At 34.8% G+C, this 27,764-nt stretch overlaps 1 protein-coding gene and 1 long non-coding RNA gene across 2 annotated transcripts; both read right to left on the bottom strand.

The window, feature by feature from the left end:
• Positions 1-1,027: 1,027 nt before the first annotated feature.
• Positions 1,028-3,486, bottom strand: LOC147544971 (uncharacterized). The gene has a single exon (XM_086637638.1). It carries the CDS (start codon positions 2,845-2,847, stop codon positions 1,246-1,248), a length of 1,602 nt encoding a protein of 533 aa, XP_086493764.1. The 5' UTR covers positions 2,848-3,486; the 3' UTR covers positions 1,028-1,245.
• A 7,525-nt stretch (positions 3,487-11,011) lies between these two features.
• On the bottom strand, positions 11,012-19,642 carry LOC147544972 (uncharacterized). The gene is made up of 3 exons (XR_015239659.1): positions 16,902-19,642; positions 11,357-11,413; positions 11,012-11,114 (listed from the first exon to the last, which is right to left on the bottom strand). It is a non-coding gene; the product is annotated as an uncharacterized LOC147544972 (long non-coding RNA).
• Between the last annotated feature and the right edge of the window lie 8,122 nt (positions 19,643-27,764).

Genomic DNA, 27,764 nt, shown 5'->3' on the forward strand with positions numbered 1-27,764 from the left:
GTTGTGGATTTTGAGAAAATAATGAGGATATCTTGGATGAATATGATTGTTTTTATAAATAAGCCAATTTGAAGAAACTATCACTAGAGAAAGGAAATAGAAATTATCACTTCTACATTCTTCAAAATTAAATTGTATTTTTGCATCAGTAGCTGCAAAATCAAGTAAATTTCAAGTAAATAATAATCTTTCATCATCACTGTAATCATATTTTTGTTCCAATTTCTTGTGGGCTTTTATGACACCTATAGTGGTGTTGATGGTGTGTGAAGGGGAGCTATGAACTCCTCCAAGTCAACTGATTCAAACTAAGTAACGAAGATGGGGTTTTGACGAAAACAAGAATTTCATGTAACCAACCAAACGATAAAAACTCTGAAAAGGGTTTTTGTTCCTGAAGAAAATGTTTCTCGAGTTCACTATATTTTTTCTTTCCCTACTTTCCTATAAAAAAACAACCTAAGTATATTACCTACTAATGAGTGATACCAAACAATAACCACATTTTGTTCCCGACAAAGCATAGCAAATCACTATATTTGACTATCATGTCAATCCACCTGGCCAGTTTTCCTTCATAAGTGGCCACATAAATGTGGTCCAATGAAAAACATAAATGTTGTCCATATAAACCACTTACTGATATGTCACATATAATGTCTATACAAAAATATATAAAATTTGTCTTATTTCCTAATAGGAATGTCACATGATCAACCACAAATCCTACTGTATTATCTTAAACTTAAAGGTATTTTTGTAGCCACTCGCTTATAAGCAGCCGTATCAGAAATATGGTTACTTGATATGTCACATATAATGTCTATACAAAAATATATAAAATTTGTCTTATTTTCTAATAGGAATGTTACATGATCAACCACAAATCCTACTGTATTATCTTAAACTTAAAGGTATTTTTGTAGCCACTCGCTTATAAGCAGCCGTATCAGAAATATGGTCGAAATAAATATTCACCTGCAAATATATATCACATATAGTATCTAAAACATCTAATATTGTCTTATTTACTAATAGAAAATATTATTTGAACGACCAACTATACAACTATAATATTCTAAAAAGTGGAGAGATCAGATCCATAAACCATACACATTCTTATAGCTACTTGATTCCTACACATTTTTACAACTCTTAGACTGTCTGAATAACATTATACTAATCCAAGCAAATAATCTTGAAATACAAAAGTTCTTGGGTTCTTCAAATATCTTGAACTATATGCTAAAATGGCATGTACTTCCCTGGAATTAAGGGCAAGTCGATCTCATCACACCATTCTACACACCTAGTTTCAATATTCGAACTTGTTGTGTTCTCACAACTTGGCAAATAACTCACCCAAACCTTCCCTCCAAATCTCCACTTCAACACACTTCCTTCCATCTCTCTACTTAACCTCCACCCTACTCCCTCTCCATACTCCTCCCCTGCAAATACCACTCCTCCCGTTTTATTAAACACCTCATTTAACCGGTTTTTTATCCCATTTTTCGGATTCCCCTCACTACTTGTTGGCTTCCACTTGGCAATTTCAATACCACTTACATTATCACATAAGATGGCCTCAAATGTCGCCACGTGTCCTTCTGCATCCTGGTCAAACCTCCAACTTCTTGTACTTCTCTTCGTCGACGTCTTTCCGGTGGTTTTTATTTTTCCCGAACTACCCTTAACAGTCTTCTTGATTTCCACATCTCTCTCCTGGTTCTGAGTCGATCTACCCAAACTTAAACCGGACACATAACTCGATCCGGCTTCAGGTCCTACCCAAACCCGAACTCTAGACGGAAAGTATTTTTCCTCTGAGTACTCATTATCTTCTTCTTCCTTATTAAACCCTAATTTTACCACACGAAACCGTAAATTATCCACACGCGCGTTAACTTGGATAAAACCGTCATTATAATAAACCGAGTACTCAAGCTGGAGGACAGCTTCGAGTTGCTGGTGCGCCAGAGCGTATTTTAGCACCGTCCCCTTCGTGTCAAGTTGGTTTCGCTTCGACTTAGACGATAATAATAATAAGGTTGACTCACTTTGACTGTTTGGATTATTCATTGATAAAATAGGAGAGTAACCTCTCAAGATCCAGAATCCATGAGATTCAGTAGTGTAAGAGAATCCATTAGAGGGAAGTGGAGTTAACAATTGTAAACCTACACCTGTGTCTCTTATAATAAACCATTTTGCTAACATGTAACCAAGGGTGCGCATGAAACACAATTCACCATCAATTCCAATTGAAATCAAGAAATTACGTAAAACATGTTTGCATGAGAGAAGATTAAGATTTGGAGTGAATAAATTTTGAAAGTAAAGAAAACCCACTTCTGATGGAGCATTAGAAACACAAATCCAGAAGAAATGAGAGAGAAAGATGAAGTTGAAGAAGTTGGAGAATGACTCGGGTGAGTGAGACTCAACGATCCAAGATATTGACTCAGGTTTGAGTTTTTGAAGTTGAGAACGAGGGCAAATGGAAGAAATCATGGCGGTGGATTGAGTAGTAGGAGAACGGATTATAGTTTCATGGATTAGTTGGAGAAGAAAAGGAAGAAATGGGTTGTCGGATTTGAGATTACATGTGTCGGAAGTCCAAATCGTTTTTTCATTAGGAGTAAAAGGATGAAAACCATTTATACAAATAGAGAAGGTAACTAAATGATGATTATCTGAGTCTGAATCTGAAGTTTTTTGGGCTTTGAGTAGGATTGATTTGGTGGAGGTGTTAGTGAGTTGGAAAACAAGTGAAGAGGAGTCTGAGTCTGACTCGGGCCAGTTGTCTGAGTTAGGGAGATCACACATCCATGACCAGATATCCATTATAGCTAGGGTTTTTGTACTACTTGTTTGGTTTATAGTAATTAGTTTGGCACAGTTTTAGGGTTTATATAGAAGAGAGAAAAAGGAATGAGTGAAGGGGAGGCTTGCCAAGTTAGGATGAAGCTATGCCACTCAAAGGATCATAGAAATGGAATAGTGGCTATAAGTGGGCCTCGTCTTTGATATTAGAGGTGGTATTAATTAGAGAGAGAAAATCTAGAGAGAGGAAGAGAGTAGCTAGCTATGAATGTTGATGATGTACATATGGACTTAATTAACGACATTAATGATGATGGAGAGTACAAAGTTACAAGTATTTGGTTCATGTCTAGTCCACGTACAACTAAAAGTTTGTCTCTATTAAATTTTGATTTTTTGCTAGTATGTGGATTTACTAGTATCTGTGCCAAGAACATCTAACGACCATAGAAAAGTAGTGAAGATGGTGATGGTTTTTCAAGCTATTGAACAATTTATATGAATACCATTTCTTCAAGAATTATAGGTGGTTGAGAGCCTGGGAAGATAAACCAAGGCATAGAAATTATCAGGATAATGACCTAAAAATGGTGATCGAGGTGCACCAAGGCATCTATCAAGTCTTAGACATATATCATGTCATTTCAAAAAAAAAATTATTTGTTCTCTTGTCTGGCTGTTTTGTTTTTTAAATGGTAGAGAATGCATTACTTCGTATGACGCAAATACGTTCGGACGACATAAACACATAGACCCCAATGGAAACTAAAGAAAACATTGACAAACCAATCATGAAGTCTAGGTGAAGGCAATGATAACTATTAAGTTTGTGGTCATGCAACTCAAATTCAATTGGCAATTAGCGCAGAGGACTTGAGCATTATATTATTGGTTGCGAGGTCGCCTTTCTCCTGCAGGATTATTCTCACACGCCTCGTCACGTATGACGTTGTTTGAGCCTAAATATGTGTTTTTTCTCTTACGGGAGACGTGGAGCACGTGTGGAATTTAAGCCCATCAAGAGTGGGCCTAGATCTGATAACTATGTTAAGTTTGTGGTCATCTAACTCAAAACCAATTGGCATTGAGTAGAGAGGACCTAAATATTATATTATTGGCTAAATTACTTTTCTCTCATGTGAGACTATTCTTGTTGGGTTATGGTGTCTCCTAGTGTTGTTAGCGGAATCCCACACATTTAATGTCTAACACTAATATCCACGAGATCTCATGCATAAACTAATAATGAACTAAGAAGTTAGAAATTACCTTAATCGCTAGTTTTCCCTCGAACCTTTCCAATCGTTTTAGAAGACCAAGAGCTCCAATTGTAGCTCCTCCACTTGGGACACCGAGCAATCAACTTGATCTCCCACCTTGTTGTTAGCTAGAACTCCAATGGCGGTCAGATTGTAGAACACTTCTTCTTTGACTGGATAGATAGTTGGGAATTATCTTTCTTTCTCTACTTGATGTTGTAAAGTTAGAAATCTTCTTGAGAATTTTTCACACCTTAGTCAAGTCTCAAGAGACATTATATACAACCCTAAGTTAGAGTCCAACTCTAATTAGGTTTCCTAAAAATTCCTTTTAAATAAGATTTAAGAAATACATGAAAATAACAACTATTTGGAATTTTCTAGTTTTCCTAACATGTGGTCGGTCAGGGCATGCCCTAATGGGGAGATCTGGCTGGCCCTATAAGGGCACACAACCAAGCATGCCCGCCCCCTCTTTTGGACCCAAAAACTCTATTTAGGTGTCCGGCCCAAAGTCCCTTTTCAGACTTTTTATACTATCTCTGCATAAACTTCCTTTAGGCCTTTTGGACATATCTATGGGTCTAACCCATGTTTATATGTCTCATCCCTCTAGTCATATCTTCTGATTAAATCAACACTCTTTGGTGTGACTCGTTGTAGGATTCGGACGAAGTTAGCCGCCAATTGCTTCGTTATTCGACGATCATAGTTGGTTTCTAGCTAAACACTACGATCCCTAAATCATCCAGACTTGATGATCTTCTTCATCAATTGTCCTATCCGACAAACTGCTCGCATTGCATCTCTGGTCGAAGGGCATCTCCTTCAATTCTCATAACAACTACTACCATCATCTACCGCTATTTTCATTTACCTTTACTTTTTATTAACTTATCAAAGAGAATATGACAAAGAGGGTAAAAGACCAAAAATGTAAATCTTGAAAGAAAAAATGATACTTAATGGGATTTAGAGCCTAAACCTGCATTGTAAAATTTATTCTCTGTATTTACCTATGAGATATGTAATAGAGACATCATATGAAATCACATATGGTTTGTGATCTCGAATGGTATCCGCATAAGATCGTGAGTTGTGATACACTAAAAAGATCATTTGATGATAAGAGGAGCCAATCTGTGTGTCCGATGTGTGTTGACACATTGTGCCCAACCCGTCGTGACTTTAATAATCAGAATATTTATGTATGATAGTCGAACACGCCTATTTGTATTTATAGAGTCCTTTAGGATTCTGATAGTGGTACGAACCTTGCAGGTTTACCCTAAGGTTTCACCGATTAAGGAGAATAGGAGATCCACTCCAGTACCTGGATGATGTTAGATTCTTTGAATTTCAGAGCAGGATTGGACTCACTCAACAAGATACACCACAATTGCAATACCCCCTTGCAAGCATGATTTGTCGCCTAAGCCATGACAACAATGTCTCTTTCGGCTGCAAAATTATTTAGGAGCATTGGATTAATTTGATACAAACTTATGATAAAGATAAATAAGTAACCAACGTCAACCAGTACATATCAGACAATATTGGTTTTCACCATCCCATTAATCACCCAAAATGTAGACAAATCGATTTATGTTCCGAGTCGTACATGTGTGGCCATAGCAAGAAATTGGAGAGGTTCCATTTTGTGAGGGTGCTCCAAACAAACAAAGGTAACTCAATTAGTACCACTGAAGTGGGTTGTTCACGGAGGATTCGAATTGGCCCACAAACTTGGAATGCAAAATTGCGTCGTAACCGATAGAGATGTCAAAATCACAAGTGACGCAGTTCCAGGATCACTAGAAGAAATTCTGTGGGAAGTGAAATCTATAAATATGGATATTAGACATCGTTGTTTTTCAAGAAAAAAATGAGACATCATATTAAACCGACGATTATATTATAATCAGACAGATTCACATAAAGCAAAGACACAATATTTAACGAGGTTCAATCGGATAATCACGACTTACATTCTCGGATAAAGCCAGAATGGCTACATACTTTATTAACTACAATTGTGGTAATTCATTACAACAATTGAATAGTGATCGAATGCATAAACTCCTAGAACTTTATTAACTACAATTGTGGTAATTCATTACAACTTTATTTATAGAGTAAATTAGGGTTTAAGGGTTTCTAATTTCTCCTAACTAAACTAGGAAACTAGATAATATCTATTTATTATTTCTATTACATAGTTTCAAGAGATATCTTAATATAAGAAATTATATCTTCCATATCTTCTAATATCCTGATCGTCAGATCTTCGCCTTCTCGATGCGTCTCATGTATCTCGTATCTCAACCCCCCCCCCCCCCCCTCCCCCACCCACCTGCAAGTTAGAGCAGATATCCTGATATAAGAAATTATATCTTCCATATCTTCTAATATCCTGATTAGTCTTGATCGTCGGATCTTCGCCTTCTCGATGCGTCTCATGTATCTCGTATCTCAACCCCCCACCCCCTCCCGCAAGTTGGAGCATGAAAGATGTGAAGTGTCTAACTTGAAGAGGAAAGATCAAAATACTGCAGAACTCCATGTTGAAGTAAGTTTCTTTGACATTTTGTAACGGAAAAGAAAGGAGAATTGTCGTCTTAAATCAAACTTGTAATCTCGGTTGCACCGTACTCACGATTGTAGAATGAAAAAGTCACAAGATTAACTTGGAAATCTAAAAAAATATGGATGCAGTGATTTATCAATTAATCACAACGACTAAAAAATCGTCAGAAAATTGCAGAAGCTTAAGTCAGGATTGAACAACCTGCTCTGATACCATATTAAATTAACGATTATATTATAATCAGATAGATGAATATAAAGCAAAGACACAATATTTAACGAGATTTAGTCGGATATTCACGGCCTACATCCTCGGATAAAGCCAGAATGGCTACATACTTTATTAACAACAATTGTTTTGATCCGTTACAGTAATTGAATAGTAATCGGATGCATAAACTCCTAGAACCCATCTCTTATTTATAGAGTAAATTAGGATTTAGGATTTCCTAATTTCTTCTAACTAAATTAGGAAACTAGATAATATCTATTTATTATTTCCATTACATAGTTACAAGAGATATCCTGATATAAAAAATTATATCAAAATCCTTAGAGCATCTCCAATGCAAAACTCATAAAAATATCTATTCATCCTATGTGTCAAGTTCCAATTGAGATTCTCGCTCCTAGGTGGCCTTAATAGATATCCTCAATTTTTTTTGTCTCCAATGCAAAACTCTAAACTTATCTTATTTACTTATGTGGCATAGTTATTTTTGTCAATAAACAATTAGTTATTTTAGAAAATATTGAAGACTCGATTTCTATTGGTTGAAAATCAAATATTGATGAGTTGAACAATTAGAGATATCTCAAGAGGACACTCTGGAAATAGAGTGTCCTCTTGAGATATATCTATTCCACCCTCGACACGTCATCTTAGAGATCCAAATAGAGTGTTCCATTGGAGAGGAGTTTTAAGAAAAAACTCTAAAAATCCTAGGTGGCTCTCAGAGTTTCTAAGATTGAGTGTTGCATTGGAGATGCTCTTAGTGTATCCAATCCTTTCATATCTTGGAGATATTCGTAAGAAGATTTACCTTGATTTATACTAGATATAACCCGTGCCTCCGACACGGTGAAACTCGTCAGTGTTTTCATAAAAGAAAAAAAAACTCGCCAGTGAAGAAGATTATGAACACAATAATGAAGAAAAGTGTTCGATTAGCGTCTTAAAAAAATGCATGACTCTGCACTGAATAATATCAAAATGAAGACAACTGAAAAATCAACGAAATGAATATAGAGATTGAACAATAAGATACATGGTTTCGAGAAATAAAAAGTTCATCTATTGAAGAAGACAATGAGCGATTTCAATTTGAAGCCTCTTTTTCACTTATGTTAATAATGTTTTTCACTTATGTTGGTATAAATAACTTATTTACAAATAAATAAATACATTTAGAATACCAAAAAAGGGGTCCTAATAACAAATATAATCCTCTCTAATCCTATAAAGGGTTTTAAAACCAAAAAAATAATATAAATGGATATCTAGTCCATTTGGTCTCATCTACAGAAAAAACACAAATCTCTAGAATAAATATTATTTCATAATCCCTCTAACCTTTCCATATTTTATAACTGATTTATCTTCGAAATCTATGCATATCTTTTTCCATATTTATCTCCCATATTTCTCTCCAATCATGTTTCTATTCAAAGTAAGGATATCTTCATTATTATCTTCCATATTTCTCTCCAATCATGTTTCTATTCAAAGTAAGGATATCTTCATTATTTTTAGTAACGGAAACTCTTTATTTGATCTCTCTAAAACCGATTTAGTTGACAAACCTCCATTAAACTCAGAAAATCTTCTTCTTCTACATTATATTGCTGTCCAAATTCATCATTTATCAGGTTTAATACTTTCGAAATCTTTATAAACACCATTGTTAATATCTAATATTTCTTCTTATAACTAAAACCCTAATTATTTCGTTCTATAAGATCTGTTTACTAATTCATTAACTTCGAATGTATGATGTTTATTTTCTCTCTCTAAAATTTGCATAACTGTTTAAGATCTTTATGTTTATTCCTCATTCAATGATTCCTTCAAAGTTAGTATGTTATGTTTGCATCCAGTGATAATATCATATTTATTTAGATCTATGTTTAATCTTCTGTTGTTTCTGATATTTCGTGAGATCAGATTATCAATCATCAATCGAATGTTTGATGTTTATTTTCTTTCTCTCTCTTAAAATTTCATTTATGTTTTTGATCTTGATGTTTAATCCTTCAACTCGAGTTTAACATTATTGCAATCAATCATCATAGTAGATATCTTTAGATTTGTAGTTTAAGCTTAATGATATTCTCATATTTTTTTTTCAGATCTGGTTTTCAATCCGTACGGATTTATGAAACATTTGTTCTTTCGTACGGTTACTCATAACAGAATTTACAATACATGCACTGTATCGTAAATTACCACAATTTATAGTAAATTATGGGTAATTTATAGAACATTACCCGTGCTTTAACACTAAAACAGTACTCATTTCATTAGTAGAAATACTTCGCTTTACTATCAAATCTCGTGTACTTTGCAATAAAGTATATATAATTTACGTATATCTTCATGTTATTACCATTATGTATATAATTTAAGTATAAGTGCACATAAATTATTTATTATTTATTTACCATTACGTGTAATTTTCACCCAAAACAGTAGCCTTGATAAGTTTACCAAACTACTCAAAACCTTCAAATGTTGCCAAAATTTGACAAACATTATATATAATTTACGAAACTGTACATGTAGTTTATAATACAATATATGATTTTTTTTTCTTTAATGTATTTGTATTTATGTTTGTAGATTTGATATACCAGATGAAATTTCAAAGAGAATCATCAAATCAAAGTGAGTCAACGAAACTAATGGAGAGTACATGGATGGGCACCATTTTTGAACCAAAAAAGATTTTGTACTTTTTTTTTGTAACAGAATGTAAAGGATGTGTAATGTAAAAGAAATTATATGTAATGTAAAAGAAATTGTGTGTAATTTATTGAACAAGACCCACATACATTTGATAAATTATGTTGTATACTTGACAAATGATGGTTTCCTCGTCATAAATAATACATAATTTACGTATTTGTTTATAATTTGTATTCTATGTGTATTTATGTATGAGTAAAAACGATAACATATGTTGCTTTAATGTTCCTAGAAAAATATACTATTTCCAAAACAAAAAGTTAAGTGCGAGAAAGTGGTATATATGTTTTGTATATTAACCCCCAAATCACGCTAAATTGATCCTAGAAAATATATTCCAAATCTGAAAGTTAAGTGAGAGAAAATTGATTTGAATCTAAAAAAATTTACATAGTAAGAGAGAGAAAATTGATTTGGTTTCCAAATCTGTAAAGAGAGAGAAAATTGATTTGGTTACGATTTTTGTTTTGAATTGATTTGGAAATAGATTTGCCTTCCAAAACGATTAGAAAATAGAGAAAAATCGGATTTATACGTTACTTGTTTTAAATCCCCTAAATCACGCCCACATTAGAAACATTCCAAATTCATCCTGGAAAATTAAAAATCCCGTGATTTTTGTAGGAGGGACATGGACGGTAGTTCTCTCATAAAGAATGGGTTATTATGTCTATAATGTAAAAAGACTAAATATCTATGTTTTGGGAAGATTGGATCATAAACCTTTTTTGAATATTATTTTGGTCTATATACCCACGAACCCTTTACAAATACTAATTTCTCATGTACAAACTACAAACACTTTTCTCTTATTTTTAAATCTATACATTAAATTGTGTAGAGCTTCATCGATATGATGCCCTAATCAAATTTACAAGATTATTGTGATACAAAATAAAAATAAATTAAATTTGTACAATTATTTAAACCAAATGTGGAATTTTGTAGAAGTTGTTGTATTTTAGTTGATTGTGTAAGTTATTCACTATAAAAGATAATTTTTTATTTTTTTTTTTGTCGATGGGTAGATAATTTTTACTTAAGTTGTATGTGTAGATAGTAAAACACATATTGTAATACATATGTAACGCACTATTGAAACACATATGTCCTGACCTTGGAAGCATCAAAACAATCTCATTTTCTTACATAAATTTTGAACCATATTAATATTCAAGAACAAGTTGAACATAGAGAATTAAAGTAATTGGAAAAAACCACATCCATATACGTCCCTATGAATCGTTTTTTATCTTCAATCATGGTTCTGTAAACATTATTATTTGATCAAACACCATACACAGACGATCCCGATGAGTGCTAAGAAATAAATAGAGATTCTTAAGTAGTTGGAATTTTGTTTGACACCCGTGACCCGCCTATACATGGTATCCCCTACAACCGTCGTTGGCCTATATTCTCTAACACCTTAAACGATTTCTGGTTTGTGAAACTTCCACATTCTATATGGTTGGTCCCTTGAGTACAACAAAAAATAGATATCAGGTTACACAACACCATTCAAGAGAACACAAAGTTTTCCCAAGTTTAAGTCCCCTTATCGACAAAACTTAATTAGTTGGATTTTGAGGAGAAAAAATAAAATGACTACTTCATAAAAGAGAAACAAACCACCTTACAAACATAAGCATCAAAACTTTCATAAATTGATGATCTTTTTCCCAAAAAGAAGCTATAAAAATACCCAGAAATGAATTACCTCTTACATCCCAAAACCAGTAATCAAGAGATCAATCCCGAAATTTGCATTTTCCAACTACAAAACAAAAACAACAACTTTCTTACAACCCAAATCAAAACAAGTAATAAAGGACAAACATAATCAAGTTGCGATCATATACAATCAAACTCTGGATTTTAAATGAGTACACAGAAAACAAACATGGATTACAATTGCAGCCGTAGAGTAGCAGAAGGCATCTATGCTTGTCTAAAAGATCTCATTCTTCCAACAAATCCGACTCCAGTTTGAATTTCCATAAATCTCATACATATATGGTTTTTCTGAACTCTATTGATACTCATCAAACAATCATATGAATCACCAAAATTGAAATATTACACTTATACCTAGGATTAGGCCTAAAAAGTTGAAGTGAACCTGGAAATATTAACCAAGATTTGAATGATAAGAAAACAAATAAAAATTGAAGTTTTCTAGCTGTAAGAGATTCATAATTAAATAAGATAAATAACTTGGGTTGAACAGAGGGTTTTAAAGAGAATGGGAAGAATAAGAAGAGATTATTGGGAGAACTTGTCTCCAATTAACTTTTATCGGTTACAGTGTTCTTCATTATGTGTGTGAGAGAAAAAGAAAGAGAGGTAAAGTGTTAACTGAGGAGACAAAAAGATTGAAACCAATGAAATTCACAAATAGTAAGTGGGTAGTTGTAGTAATTTACTTTGAAGAAGAAAAGTGAAAGGTTTTCATAGGGAGAAAAGTGAGGAAAAGATGAGAGGAGAGCATTTATTTTGTCCCATTCAGCGTGTATTTATTTTGTCCCAGTCATCACAATCCGTTTTGTTTTGTTATATAGATATTACCTTTATGAATATCTCCAAGATATGAAAATCTTCTCATGAATATCTCAAAGATATGAAAATCTTCTCATGAATATCTCAAAGATATGAAAATCTTCTTATATAAGGGTAACATATAAATAAAAAATCTTCTTATGAATATCTCTAAGATATGAAAGGATTGGATACACTAAGGATTTTGGTCGTTTCCATAGTTATGTTATTTCTCTTTATTTGTTTCTGTCTATTGTAGTATTGTTCTATTATAAATAAACATGGAGGTATATGGTTTTCCTCACCCAAAACCTAAATCTTTCATGGTATCAGAGCCTAAAAGACTCTAACAAGTAGAGTTTCGATCCTATTTAGCTTCCGCTTAACCGGGGCGGTAGCCGCTTCTATGACTACCGTCCCCCGGAATCATAGTTATTTTTTTCCTTTATTTTCTTTTCTAACTTTTAATTAGCTTAGTTCATACTTCTCAATAAATTTAGTCAAGGTTTACCGTCGAAGTTTTTTTTTAAATGTTTTTCAATAATATTCAGTGGTGGCGACTCTAGTTACAAATATTATAGTGTTCAGCTGTGGATTTTAAGGTTTATATCATCAAGAAAGAAAGTGCATCCACAATGCCAAATCTTTTATGTGTTTGGAGTATATAATAATGATGGATATGTTCTTTATAATGGGAAAGGGATTCATGGATGCTTTGAGAGTTAAATTGGTGTTGAAGTAAGTTTGAAGTTAGTCCAATTTTGGTGCAAGTTCGATATCCGTAAAGGGCAGATTTCACCGATTGATAATATCGGTTGTAATTGTTATTGTTGTTTGGAGTGCAAGGTTGATGTCTTCCCGTTTGTGTTTTTGTCTGTTTTATAAGCAAAATTAGCTGTGTTTTTGCCGTGAGACTCTGATCCGTTCTGATTAAGTGCAAAGGATTTTGAATCTAGTGTGGTTTAGCCCGTGTCTTTTAAATGGTCATGAATCCAGTGTGATTATGCCATGTTTGTTCGTCATTACTGTCGTAATATTAATACCGATCTACACCAAATAAAAGTTTGTTCATCAATGTATTCCATGATTGTCGTACTGAAGAATTTGTAGAAGAATGGTTTCATCAAGTTTCGTCTCATGGATTTATTTTCCAAATTGAACTTTCGCTTTGATCCTCCGTTCAATTTGCGGGATGGTAATAAGGGTATTATATAAACAAAGGTAAATCTTCTTATGAATATCTCCAAGATATGAAAGAATTGGATACACTAAGGATTTGGGTCGTTTCCATAGTTATGTTATTTCTCTTTATTTGTTTCAATCTGTTGTAGTATTGTTCTATTATAAACAAACACAGAGGTATATGGTTTTCCTATAGTATAGTCACTGATATTTAACAATCTGTTCCTATGGATCATCATATCTTCATTATATATCGAACATGAGACTAGTTTGACAACTTTAAGTCGAGGAACATAGTGCTTCTTGTGGGAAGTAGATATTACTGAACACACCTCGGCTAAACCATCAACGTTGTCGTCAATTATAACCAGTGTAAAAGAAGATTATAACCAGTGTAAAAGAAGACGATGATGTGCTTACTTTTTGTGGTGAGAAGACCCATCAGTTTCACTTTATGAATACCCAAAATTGGATTTCCCTGAAGAGTTGAGATTATTGTTCGGGTAGCTAAACCAGGGTCTTCCATACCTTAAACTTTTTCGAAGTTGTGTTACTTCGTTAAATGCCCAGACCTTCACGCCCAGGATTTGTAAGAAGTTTTTGATGCTTTTTGTTCTTTCACTGTCATGAAGTAATAATACAATATGTGAAACTTCTGAAGTGGGACTTTGGTTCCTTGTACTTGGTCTTACTAAAGGTTGATTACTATTCAATTATTGTAACGAATCACCACAATTGTGGTTAATAAAGTATGTAGTCATTCTGTCGAAAGACGATAATATCTATTTATTATTTCCATGAGAAGATATTTCATAAGAAGATAATATCTATTTATTATTTTCATTACATAGTTATAAGAGATATTCTGATATAAGAAATTCTATCCAAGTCCTTAGTGTATCCAAACCTTTCATATCTTGGAAATATTCATAAGAAGATTTACCTTGATTTATTTATTACCCTTATTATGATATGAAAGGATTGGATACACTAAGGATTTGGGTCGTTTCTATAGTTATGTTATTTCTCTTTATTTATTTCCATCTTTTGTAGTATTGTTCTATTATAAATAAACACGGTGGTATATGATTTTCCTCACCCAAAACCTAAATCTTTCACATCATTGGTTGGAATTCCATTTGATTCATTTGGTATTTTGTTATCATAATTGTTACACCATTACTCGCGATCTATCAAACTATACCACTGTGACTCATGGAACGAGATTTTAAGATCAACATTACATTTTGATTAATATTGTAAACTCACTTTAAGCGACATTATCAATGAAGTGAAAGATTCTATTTCAATTTGTTTTAGAGTTAATTTCTTTTTGCCTCCCAATTTGTGACCAACTTCTTTTTTGGCCTCCTGTTTGTGTCGCATAAGCATTTCAGTTAGTTTTAGAGTCAAAATATGAACTTTCGTTTGAGCGTTTCATTAGAGAATGTCTTTCAATAGGGTATCTTTAAATGACCCAGTAGGAAATAGACTATTTAGACATCCATTTTCCCACACTTGACACTTAGGATTTTGGAGTTTTTATTGAGTGTTGGTGTGTTGCATTGGAGATGTTCTTATATAGTGATATAAAGCATCTACATAAAGGAGTATTATATCTGGATCTCTTCGAACTATATAAGTCATATCCATTGCTCTTTGCCATATGTGGAAGAAGAGATGCGATATAATTTTCAAAGAAACAAATCATAACATGGAGCAGTGATGGGCCTATAAAGTTTCCTTAAAAGGTCTACACCCGCAAGTGCACGGGTGTCAAGTAGTAATTTCCCGGTAAGACCGGGGTCGATCCGCATAGACTTAGTCAAACTCGATTTCTAACCTTAAAACTATTACAATGTCTTTTCGAAAGTGGTTTTGTGGTAAGATGATAATAAAATAAACGAATAAACTTAAATAACAAATAATTTAGTACTAGAGAAACTCAGAAAAGGAGAGAACATAGGGTTTTCGAATTCATCCACCTAACAATTCTAAAGATGATTTACTTGCATTGGTCACTAATTTTTATACTACTCGGATTCTATAACATGAATGGTCTAAAATCCGGAAGATGTTATCATTAAAAACAATAAGAACTTAAATCATACGAAATTCGATCTCGGAATTGATTGACTCACATATAAATCAGATCGATAAAATAATTATTATGGACTTCATCTAAAACCCTAGATAAAATGGTTAGTTACTCATGGCAAACAAGATTAAATCAGTAAATATGAAAATAAGAGATAAAGAGGGAGAAATAAAGAATTTTTCTCATTGGAAATTTATTTTCCCTTCAGAAGTCAAACGCACCCTCTGAGAAAATGATTTTCCAGCAACAGAGGAAAATAATTTTCCAGCAGAACTTATTAACCAAACAAGGTCTTCTTCAACACAATTTTTTTTTCTCTCTCTCTCTCCACTGTATTTCAATTCTTCTAACCCTCTCTCTCATACATCCAAGAATAAAGACAAATATAGAGAGATAAAAATGAAGATGAAAATTGAAATTAAATGATCAATTAAATTCCCTGTTTCTCAAAAAAATCTCTTTCTCTGTCTCTCCCTCTACAATCAATGGGGAATTTGGCCAAAACTCCCTAAGAAATTATGATTTTGGTTAAAAAGGATTCATCAAAGTTTTTTAGGCTTCACCTCCCTGATGGCAATTATGTAATTTTCAATTTCAGTAAAAAGACCAACCTAACCCTAGTCTAAGAAAATACCTTGCACTGCCTTGCAAAGCCTTGCAAACACCTTGCAGAGCCTTGCAAACACCTTGAAGGGCCTTGCAAACACCTTGCATGGTTTTTGCAAACACCTTGGATAGCCTTGCAAACAAATTGCAGAGCCTTCCAAACACCTTGCAGAGCCTTGCAAAAACTTTGCAGAGCCTTGCGAACACCTTGCATGACTTTTGCAAATACCTTGCACAACCTTGCGAACACCTTGCAGAGCCTTGCAAAGCTTTGCAAACACCTTGCAGAGCCTTGCAAAGCCTTGCAAACACCTTGCAAAGCCTTGCAAACACCTTGCAATGCCATGCAAATGGTTTGCAAATTAGTTTTGAATTGATTTAACATAAAATTTGTTACAAATTATTATATTTTGTCTAATAAAATGTTGTATCGAAAAACTAGCTAAAACCCCTACAAATTCATAATAGTCATTTTATAAGCTCTAGCACCATCATTTTACTTTTCTTCGAAAAACTTCCAAAGCTTTCATGAAATTCTAAATTTGAACATAAATACCAATCATGATTGTCCAAGAAAAAAATATTTCTCTTAAGCCTTTCATCTAACAACTTTATAGATATTTCAACCAACCTACGTCTTGTATAACCAACTAACGTTGCATTCCAAGCAACAACATCTCTTTCAAGCATTTTATCAAACACATTGCTTGCATCAACTATACTTTCACAACTTCCATATAAATCCAACAAATAAGTTTGAACATAAACATCAAAACTAACAAATTGTCATCCATCGTTCATAACTCAATGAAAATAAAGTAATGAAGAAGTTGGATTATACCTTGAACACTATCAAATTCTCCTTCCATTGAAAGTATATAAAACTTTCTCTCTCTAGAATTTAGAACCAAAAACTAAATCAAACCCCTTAAAAGCCTCTTCAAACAACAAGCAAATAGATTAAATCACCAAAACCTAAAAACATTAACCTATCTTATAGCCAAATCGATTCAAACCCCAGAAATTTTAATCGGCGTCGACAATCCAACTCGGTTCGTTCATGAGAAAAACTCAAGTTCCTGATTTATTAGTTAGATTATTACTAAGTATTTCTAATTGAATGAAGGGTATTTTTGACTCTTAAAAAGTTGGTGCCTTTAAAAATGTCCTTCAAGTCTATTTTTATAACTTACTTGGGGCCTAGCTAGTTAAAAAGATGGGTTGTCTTTTTAACAAAAAAATACAAGAAATTGGGCCTCCTGCCCAATTTCCTGTACAATCAATAATCAAAACAGAGATGACTCCCTCTCTCTCTCTCTAATAATCTCACCTTTCTCTCACAAAAAAGATAGAATTACATGAGAATAGAAGATGGTGGTGATTAAGCCGAGAGATGATAACAATGGTGCTCTCTGTTTTGGCTTTTCTTTTGTCGTGAGATAATCCCTCTGTTTCTTTATCTTCCTGTTATATAAACCCCGAAAGGAGTATCCAACAATCCCCTCCCTCTCTTTCTCGAAAGCTCTCTCTAAAAACAGAAGGTAGGAGATCTCCCCAATCTCTAGAATTCCTTCTTTAGCCGAGAAATCCCACCTTGCTCAGTCAAATATCTTCAGCTCTCTCTTTGTTTATAATAACCGAATCATCTCTGTCTCTTCAATCTCTTTTTTCCCTTAATAACGATTTTCATTCGCTGGTTAAAAGAGAAAGAAATATAATCTCTCTCTCTCTCTCTCTCTGAATAACTCAATCAATCTCTGATTTCTTTCCCTCTCTCTCTCTACTCTGAACAATCTATTTTAGCAAGTTCTCTCGGTCTCTTTCCTTTAATTATTTTGAAGATCAGAGAAGAAAAATCCTCTTTCTCTCTCTAAAGATATTAGTTTCTTAATTTTCAAAATAGTTGGGATAAGAGCATCTTCAATGCAACACTCAACAAAAACTCAATTAATCCAATGTGTCAAGTGTGAATTGAGTTTCTCTTTCCTAGGTGCCACTATTGAGATACTCAATTCAAAATTCTTCTCCAATGCAACACTAAAAAAAAAACTCAACATTTACTTTCGATTTACTTTTGTTTCTTATTTTAGTATATAAAAGGATGGCGTGGACCAATTGAAATACAACAATAAATGTTGAGATACTCAATTTTTTATTGTTGCCACATCATATTGAGATTTTAGTTGAGTGTTGCATTGGAGAGTGTTTTTTGTTAAAAACTCAACTAATCCTATGTGTCAAATTGAGTTTTTCAAGTTGAGTGTTGCATTGGAGATGCTCTAAGGGAGAAAGACTGACCGAGCAAGATGGTTGCTGGCCACGCGGGTGTACGTGATTGGTGACAGGCTGGAGTAATTAGAATTGTAGCTACGCTGGAACAAGGACTATTGGAAGAAGAGTAGGATAATCATCGGACAGTTTTGATCGCCTCGCATGCAGCAGAATAGCACCGGGAGCATCTAAATCTGAGCCGCCCGATCTGCATCCCTTCAACGCGCCACGTGTATCAGTGAATTCCTTGCTGACCTTGGTCAACTAATTTTGACCCCAACTTTGACTTGCTTCAATTTTCGTATCCGGATTCCGATTCGACTCATGTTTTCGCCTACGGACTCGTCATAGACCCCACTTCTCATTTGAGCACCAACGTTGGTTAAGATTTCCAGGACCAGCAAATGACCATAGTGCCCCTAGCATGTCTTTCTCCCGATTTTAGCTATTTTTTGAGCTCAATTCCGTAGAAGACACCTGGACAAAAGAAACACACAATTCATCAGAGTAACTGCTCGAACTGGACTAACTAGCCCTAGTTAAGAGATTCAGATGGGACATTTTCATGTCTCATCAAGCAGCTTATTACATCTATAGAAATCTCAATGCACACACAGGAAAGTCTCTTGCCAAATTATCCCAACACCATAACTTTGACAGATCAATGGAATGACCACCACCTGGGCTTATAAAGATTAACTATGATGTCTCTTTTGTCAATAGCTCGCTCCCCTCCTTTCTCGCAATTGTGGTTCATGATTTTGCAGGATATCAAATTGCAACACAATCCAACATCTTTCTCACAAGAACAGTAGATGAAGGGGAAAGCCAAGCAACCATGTATGGAATCAATTGGGCTAAGAAGCATGGCATCATGAAACTACTTTTGGAGGGAGATTCATTCGACATATGCAACTTTTTGAATGGAAAACATAGTACAATAACTGAACAACAAAATACACTCTCATGGAGATCAAGAAACATGCTGCCTCTTTTGAAACAATATCTTTTTTGTACGTAAATAGGAAGTTAAATAGCAAAGCTAACAATCTTGCTTTAAACACTAGGAACAATGTCTTGCTTGCCAAGCTAGGATGAAGCTATGCCACTCAAAGGATCATGAGGATTTTACATACTAAGAAATGGAATAGTGGCTATAAGTGGGCCTCGTCTTTGATATTAGAGGTGGCGTTAATTAGGGAGAGAAAATCTAGAGAGAGATGAAGAGTAGCTAGCTATGAATGTTGATGATGTACATATCTACTTAATTAACACCATTAATGATGATGAAGAGTACAAAGTTACAAGAGTATTTGGTTTATGATAGTCCACGATTCCACGTACAACTAAACTTTGTCTCTATTAAATTTTGGTTTTTTTTTGCTAGTATGTGGGTAAATATCTGCTTCAAGAACATCTATCCACCATAGAAAAGTAGTGAAGATGGCGATGGTTTTCCTAGCTATTGAACAATTTATATGAATACCATTTCTTCAAGAAATATTGGTGGCTGAGGCTTGAGAGGATAACCAACACAAGTATTTGGATAATGATAGAAAAATGGTGGCCGAGGTGCCCCAAGGCCTCTCTTAAGTCTTAGCCGTAAATGTCATTTCAATTTTTTATTTCTTTGTTTCTCGAGAAGGCATTACATTTGATGGCACAAATACATTAATAGGATGGTATAAACACATAGACCTCAATGGAAAGTAAAGGAAACATTGGCAAACTGTGAGAGATAAGGGATATGAGGAAGATGCAGCTGATAAAAGAGTTGAAGAAGATGAAGTCAACTACCATAACTAACGTCAGGATAAAGGCACACTCAGCTATAATTGAAGGCACTCTGATTATATTGCATAAGGCACTCGTGTTAGGGCGCTCTTAGCTAGGCTGTTAATATAAACTAACTATTAGTTAGTTAATGTTAGTTAAACTTTCTCTCTCTAAATACTGTTTAATCTCTCTCTCTCTCTAAAGACTATATAAGGATATCATAAACATTGTAATATCTCTCTTTTCGAGTAACCTAGCTAATAAGATTGATATTCGATTAGTTCAATTCTTTACATGGTATCAGAGCAAAAAACCCTAAAATTGATTTTCGAAGAGCAAACCGAAATCAAGAACAAGGAAGAAAGCTGATCTTCTGTCATCAAGGAATCAGAGATACAGTCTTTATCATCATCATCAAACTTCAAACAATCAAAGATGAACTCAAATCAAAATCAGGTATCTTATAATCCAAATCTTATGAATTTAATATCTGCGAGATTAGATGGATCGAACTTTCTTGTTTGGAAAGATCAAGTTGAAAATGCCTTAATTGGCAATGACCTAGTGTGCTACATCGATGGCACCTATAGTGAACCCTCTCAATTGATTGTAGAGGAAGGAAGAGATATAGCAAACCCAGCTTACCTTCAATGGCGCAAAACCGATAGCTTTGTGAAGTCATGCATCAAAGCCACAATTACACATTCTATAGCATCTGATATTCTAGGGTTAAAGACTTCTAGGGAGATATGGTGCTACTTAGAAACAGTATTTCTTCAAGAATTCGAAGCACAAAAGTCTTCTTTAAGAAATAAAATTCAAAACATAAAGAAAGGATCGATTCCCATATCTGAATACTTGAGTAAAATCAAAAATATTGTTGATTCCCTTGTAGCTGTGAATGATAAAGTGAGTGAAAGTGAGTTAATAAGAATAGTTCTTCAAGGTTTAGGAAGAGAATACTCTCAATTTGTTATTACCATACAAAATAGAGATAGTAATCTGAGTTTTGGTGAATTAAGAAGTAGATTGATCCACCATGAGCAATGGTTGAAGGAGCAAGAATCAAATAATGATTCAAGTGAGCTATACTTTGTCAAGAAAGTACAGAATAGAAATAGCTCAAGATCATCATCTATGAGGCCTTCTAATCAGACCCAAATTCTTGAAAATGGTCAAAAGACACCATTCAGACCCAATGTAAGAGTTTCCCCTCAAAATAGGAACAATTTTTTTGATTTCACCACAGTACCTTGTGGGATATGTTATAAGTGGGGACATACAGCCAGACAATGTAGGCTAAGGTTTAAGGACTTCTCCTCAGAAGCCTCAAGATCAGCAAGTAGGAATTTTGCAAATTTACATCTTCAAGAAATTGAAGATGAAGAAGAAGAGGAAGAGGAAGAGGAATCTGACCCTCTAGAACTAGAAGATGAGCAAGCTCACTTTGGTGTTGAGGAAGAATTTGAGAGTGAGTCACAAGAAAACAGCTATCTCTCTATAAACCATAAAGATAAGAGATGGATAGCTGATACAGGAGCAACAAGCCATATGACACATTCTCAAGAAGATTTAGAACATATTACTCCTTATCAAGGAAAGAATGGTGTTCTTATAGGAGATGGAAAGTGTTTACATATTGCTAGTACAGGACAAGCAAGTTTAGCTACTGGTTCACACACATTCCATCTCAAGAAGGTTCTTCATGTTCCAACAATTCAAAGGAATCTCTTGTCTATCTCAAAATTTACAAAAGAGAACTTTTGCAGTGTTGAATTTCTCCCATGGGGTTTCTTAATAAGAGATTTGTGGTCCAAGGATGTCTTGGGAGAAGGACCAATGGTAAACAATCTTTACAGTATTGATTTTCAGATGGACCCTTATGTCACACCTAAAGAAGACACAAAAATGGCCTATTTGGCTAGAGGAACAGCTGAAACATGGCATAACAGGTTAGGCCATGCATCTCAAGAGGTCATTTTACTTCTAGAAAGGGAGAAGAGGATTAGGATAACATCTAAGAACTTTAAAGATGTTTGTTCATCATGTCAATTAGGGAAAAATCAGAGACTTTCTTTCTCTATATCACTAAGTTCAACCACAGCTCCTCTTCAGTTGGTACATTGTGACATTTGGGGGCCATCACCTGTCATTACTAAGACAGGAATTAGATATTATATACTCTTTCTTGATGATTATAGTAGATTCTTTTGGATTTACCCTATGAAGCTAAGGTCAGAAAGCTTGAAATGCTTTCAACACTTTCAGACACAAAATGAAAGACTTTTTTCTTTATCTATCAAGTGCTTTCAAAGTGATGGTGCTCCTGAACTCAGTAAAGGTGACTTCTATGCTCATCTTATGTCATGTGGAATTATCTTTAGAAGTTCTTGTCCCTATACTCCTGAACAAAATGGGAGAGCAGAAAGGAAGAACATACAGATAACCTCTGTGGGAAATACACTGCTGTTTCAGGCTTCTATGCCTAAGGAGTTTTGGTTCCATGCTTATTCTGCTGCCACATATATCATAAATAGGACTCCAAGTAAGCTTCTCTCATATAAAACTCCTTATGAAATGTTATTTGATAAAAGTCCAGACTATGCTATGATAAAAGTGTTTGGTTCTCTATGTTATCCTTACTTAGGAAACATTAAGCCTGACAAGTTAAGTCCTAAATCTTCAAGGTGTGTTTTTATTGGGTATAGCCCAACACACAAGGGATATAAGTGCTTAGACATTGAAACAGGTAGAGAGTACATATCTAGACATGTCATCTTTGATGAGTTTACCTTTCCTTTTGCAATAGACAAGTCCCTTTCAAATTCAAAATCACAGAAAGAGTCAAATTCTCCTTATCAAGTTTTCCAACTTCCACCTCTCCCAATCAATGTTGATATGTCTGTTCCTTCATATCATACCACATACTCTTTAGATGATCAAGTATACCCTTCATCTACTGTCTCATCATCAGAACACATGTCTCCTGCAATAGATGACCAGGGTTCATCTCCTACTGGTTCACCTTCTCAAGTAAGTTCTGACTTAAGAGATGAAGAGGACCCAAGACCCAATATCACTAAACATCCTATGCAAACAAGACTCAAGAGTGGAATTGTTAAACCCAAGACCATTCCTGACCATGTAGCTCATTTTTCAGTACCTCATGCTCTTCCTACTGTGAACACTCACTCTTCATCATCTATAGCAGAACCAAAAAGCTATAAAACTGCAATTAAAGACCCTAAATGGAAACAGGCCATGGAAGAAGAATTTCAAGCTCTCCTCAAAAATGGAACATGGTCACTCATACCAAGAACCACCCATATGAATGTTCTTGGGTGTAAATGGGTATTCAAGGTTAAATGTAACTCAGATGGGTCTCTTCAAAGGTACAAGGCTAGGCTTGTAGCTCAAGGGTATAATCAGCAAGAGGGTATTGACTATATGGAGACATTTAGCCCAGTTGTTAAAATCCAGACCATTAGAGTTGTTCTCACTTTAGCCATCTCTAGACATTGGCCTATTCAGCAGTTGGATGTCTCAAATGCCTTCCTTCATGGGCATCTTACCGAGACAGTTTATATGAGACAACCACCAGGGTTTTCTGATTCACAATATCCTGATCATGTGTGTCATCTGCACAAAGCCATCTATGGGCTTAAACAGGCTCCAAGAGCCTGGTTTACAAGATTTGCTACATATCTTCTGAATTGGGGGTTTGCAATATGCTACTATGACTAGGCCTGACTTGACCTATAGTGTCAATTACTTATCACAATTTATGCATGAGCCTAGGACTTCTCACTTAATCCTTCTCAAAAAGGTCCTAAGGTATCTAAAAGGTACCATTGGTGCTGGTATTTTGCTTAAGTCAGGAGATGTTTCTATGTTACAAGCCTTTTCTGACTCTGATTGGGGGGGATGTCCCGATACCAGAAGATCTACAAGTGGGTATTGTGTTTTTCTGGGTTCTTCTTTGGTTTCATGGTCTTCAAAGAAGCAGACAACAGTGTCTAGGTCTTCCACAGAAGCAGAATATCGAGCTCTGTCTCTTGCAACCTCTGAGCTCTTATGGATGTCCTATCTACTTGAGGAACTTGGGGTTTCAGTTTCTGTTCCTTTTCGACTTTCCTGTGACAATATGGGGGCCAAGTATCTTGCTTCTAATCCAGTATTCCATGCTAGAACCAAACACATTGAGATTGATTATCATTTCATTCGAGATTTGGTTATGAGTTCAACCTTGGAGATTCAATTTGTTTCATCTGAAGCAAATTTGGCTGATATTTTTACAAAGGGTATTCTCTCTTCTCAATTTGATTTCTTTCGTAGCAAACTCATGGTTCTTCCCAACATCGAATCATTCATTTGAGGGGGGCTGTGAGAGATAAGGGATATGAGGAAGATGCAGCTGATAAAAGAGTTGAAGAAGATGAAGTCAACTACCATAACTAACGTCAGGATAAAGGCACACTCAGCTATAATTGAAGGCACTCTGATTATATTGCATAAGGCACTCGTGTTAGGGCGCTCTTAGCTAGGCTGTTAATAAACTAACTATTAGTTAGTTAATGTTAGTTAAACTTTCTCTCTCTAAATACTGTTTAATCTCTCTCTCTCTCTCTAAAGACTATATAAGGATATCATAAACATTGTAATATCTCTCTTTTCGAGTAACCTAGCTAATAAGATTGATATTCGATTAGTTCAATTCTTTACACAAACGAATCGTGAAGTCTAGCTGAAGGCCATGATAACTACCATCATCTACGACTATTTTCATTTACCTTTACTTTTCATTAACGTATCAAAGAAAAGATGAGAGAGAGGGTAAAAGGAAGGTGAGAAATTAAAAAGACCAAAAATGTAAATCTTGAAAGAAAAAATGTAACTTGCTGGGATCTAGATCCTACATTGTAAGATTTATTCTATGTATATACATATGAGATATGTAATAGAGACATTATAAGAAATCACATGTGGTTTATGATCTCCAGTTGTATCTGTATGAGATGGTGACACACTAAAAAGATCATTTGATGATAAGAGGAGCCAATTTGTGTGTCTGATGTGTATTGACACATTGTGCCCAATCGGTCATGACTTCGGTAATCAAAATATTTATGTATGATAGTCGAATACATATTTGTATTTATAGAGTTCTTCAGAATTCTGAGAGTTGCACAAACCTTGCAGGTTAAACCCTTGGGTTTGACATCGCCGATCAAGGAGATCCACCCCAATACCTGGGTGATGCTGGATTCTTCGAATTTCCGAGCAGAATTTGACTCACTCAACAAGATACACCACAGTAGGGATACCCCCTTGCAAGAATGATTTGTCGCCTAAGCCATGACAACAATGTCTCTTTCGTCTAACAGCTTGTTTAGAGCATTGCCCTAATTTAAAACAAACTTATGATAAAGATAAATAAGTAACCGGCCTCAACCACTACATATCAAACAACTTGGGTTTCACCACCCCATAAATCACCATAAAATCAATGTAGACAGATCGATTTTACCTTCCGAGCAGTATATGTGCGAGAGGTGAGCTAGGTTTCATTTTGTCAGGGGCTCCAAACAAATAAATGGTAACTCGATTATTACCACCGCAGTGGGATTTTCTTCAAGCATTAGAATTGGCCCACAAAGTTGGAATGCAAAATTGCATAATTGATGGAGATTTCAAAATCATAAGTGACCCAATTACAGGATCCATAGAGGAAATTCTATGGGAAGTGAAACCTATAAATATGGATATCAGACATCGTTCGTTTTTCAACAAAAAAAACATCGTTCGTTAGAGTTCCATTTGTTTCATTTTGTATCTTGTCATCATAATTGTAACACCATGCCTCATGATCTGGCAAACTATACCACTATGACTCATGAAACGGGGATTTTGGGATCAACATTACATTTCGATTTGTATTGTCAACTCACTTTAAGCGACATGAACAATGAAGTTAAAATTCTATTTCAAGTTTGTAACAAAACAATCCATTAGTAGAAAGACCAGATGGGATGGGCGAGTTAGGGGATTTTGAAGAAATTTGTGGGACTGTGAATTTTCCAATATGCCTCTGAAATTTTAAGACTTAAGTTGTCCCCTTTCTCGCTGAAAGAGAAAGCAAAATCTTGGTTGTATGCCTTACAACCTCGTTCCATCACTACACGGGAAGAATTGAGCAGTTCGTTCCTTCTAAAATTCTTCCTGGAACACAAAACTACCTCTACAAGACAAAGTCTTAAGAACTTTGTGGAACAACTCCAAGTATCTTGAAGGATTTAAAGAATTTGTACTTCAGTGTCCACATCATGGGTTTGAAAAAATGAAACTAGTCTAGATTCTCTATGATGAACCAGACTATCCAACTACATCCATGATAAAGAGATTCTATGGTAGCGGGTTTTTCAGTAAGACCGTGATACTTGCATGACATTTCTAGAGGAATTAGCTCAGAAATCCCAACAATGTGAAATTTATAGAGGACCTCGCACTAGAGAAAATCCTACTCCAAACATAGTCACATACAAATCCACCACCTTTAAGAAATGAACCAACAAGTAAAACATTGACTATGTATTTTAGTTTACTCCAATATCTTTATTTTACATTACTATAACTTTTATGTTGTAATAAAAAAATCCCTTAGGAATTTAACTCAAAAGGTAACTCACCACTAGATAAGTTATATATGAAGTTTTACATGAAATGGAAAAGGGTCATGCTTCATGGCTGAGTTCTTTGTTCATGAACATTTCATGTATGAATTCTAACAATATTTGCAAATATTCATTTCTCATCAAACCTTTGTCTTATTATTAGAGGCTCAATTATATTAACACAAAAGATTAGAACAAGATGGTGTTTGTTGTCTCTCTCAGTCTCTTTTTCAGATGTTTGTTTTCTTAATTACTAAAATCTAAAATGTGAGTTGAATTGTGTCAACTTCTGAATAGGCTGAAAAATATTTCACATTTTTGAGACTTCAAAATGTGTCTGAAACAAGGGCTCCAAATCTGAAATGTGCTAAGTGACATTATGCTCGCATCAATCAAAAATATTCTCACGTCAAATCTTTTACCACCACCGGACCACCACCACCAGAAACTGAGAGAGATCGAGAGAGACAAAAAAGAAAGACTGAGAGAGAGTCAAAAAAGAGATTGAAAGGTCGACCATCCTTTGGTGTAAAGGTTAGACACCCCTCTTAAGCCCATAAGGTCGTCGGATCGAGTCTCGGTGAAAGTAGTTTGCCATCAACATTTGTCCCATGTAATTTAGGCAATATATAAAGTAAATATTGTAATAAATTTGTTGGGTTTTGGGCCTCTTTCATTATGGTTTAAATTAGGCGGTTATCGTGCTTATCAGATCTTCATGATGTATCAATGCCTTGTAGCGACTAACGTAGATCGTAGTCGATTTCTCAAAGAAAAAAGAGATTGAGAGAGAGACAACCCCGTATGATCTGACGAGGGTTTACTTTGTCGATCTTTACAGAGAGAGATTGAGAGGAAGCCCTTTTGCCGATCTTTGCAGAGTGAAAAAGAGACTGAACCCTCGTCGGATCTAGCGAGGGTTTACTTTTCCGATCTTTATAGAGAGAACCTTGCCGCTGGATCTTTAGAGAGAGAGACTGAACCTT

The sequence above is a fragment of the Eschscholzia californica genome, unplaced genomic scaffold, assembly GCF_041429995.1.
Source record: "Eschscholzia californica isolate CP2 unplaced genomic scaffold, dmEscCali1.0.p SCAF_4, whole genome shotgun sequence".
NCBI classification, from domain to species: Eukaryota; Viridiplantae; Streptophyta; class Magnoliopsida; order Ranunculales; family Papaveraceae; genus Eschscholzia; species Eschscholzia californica.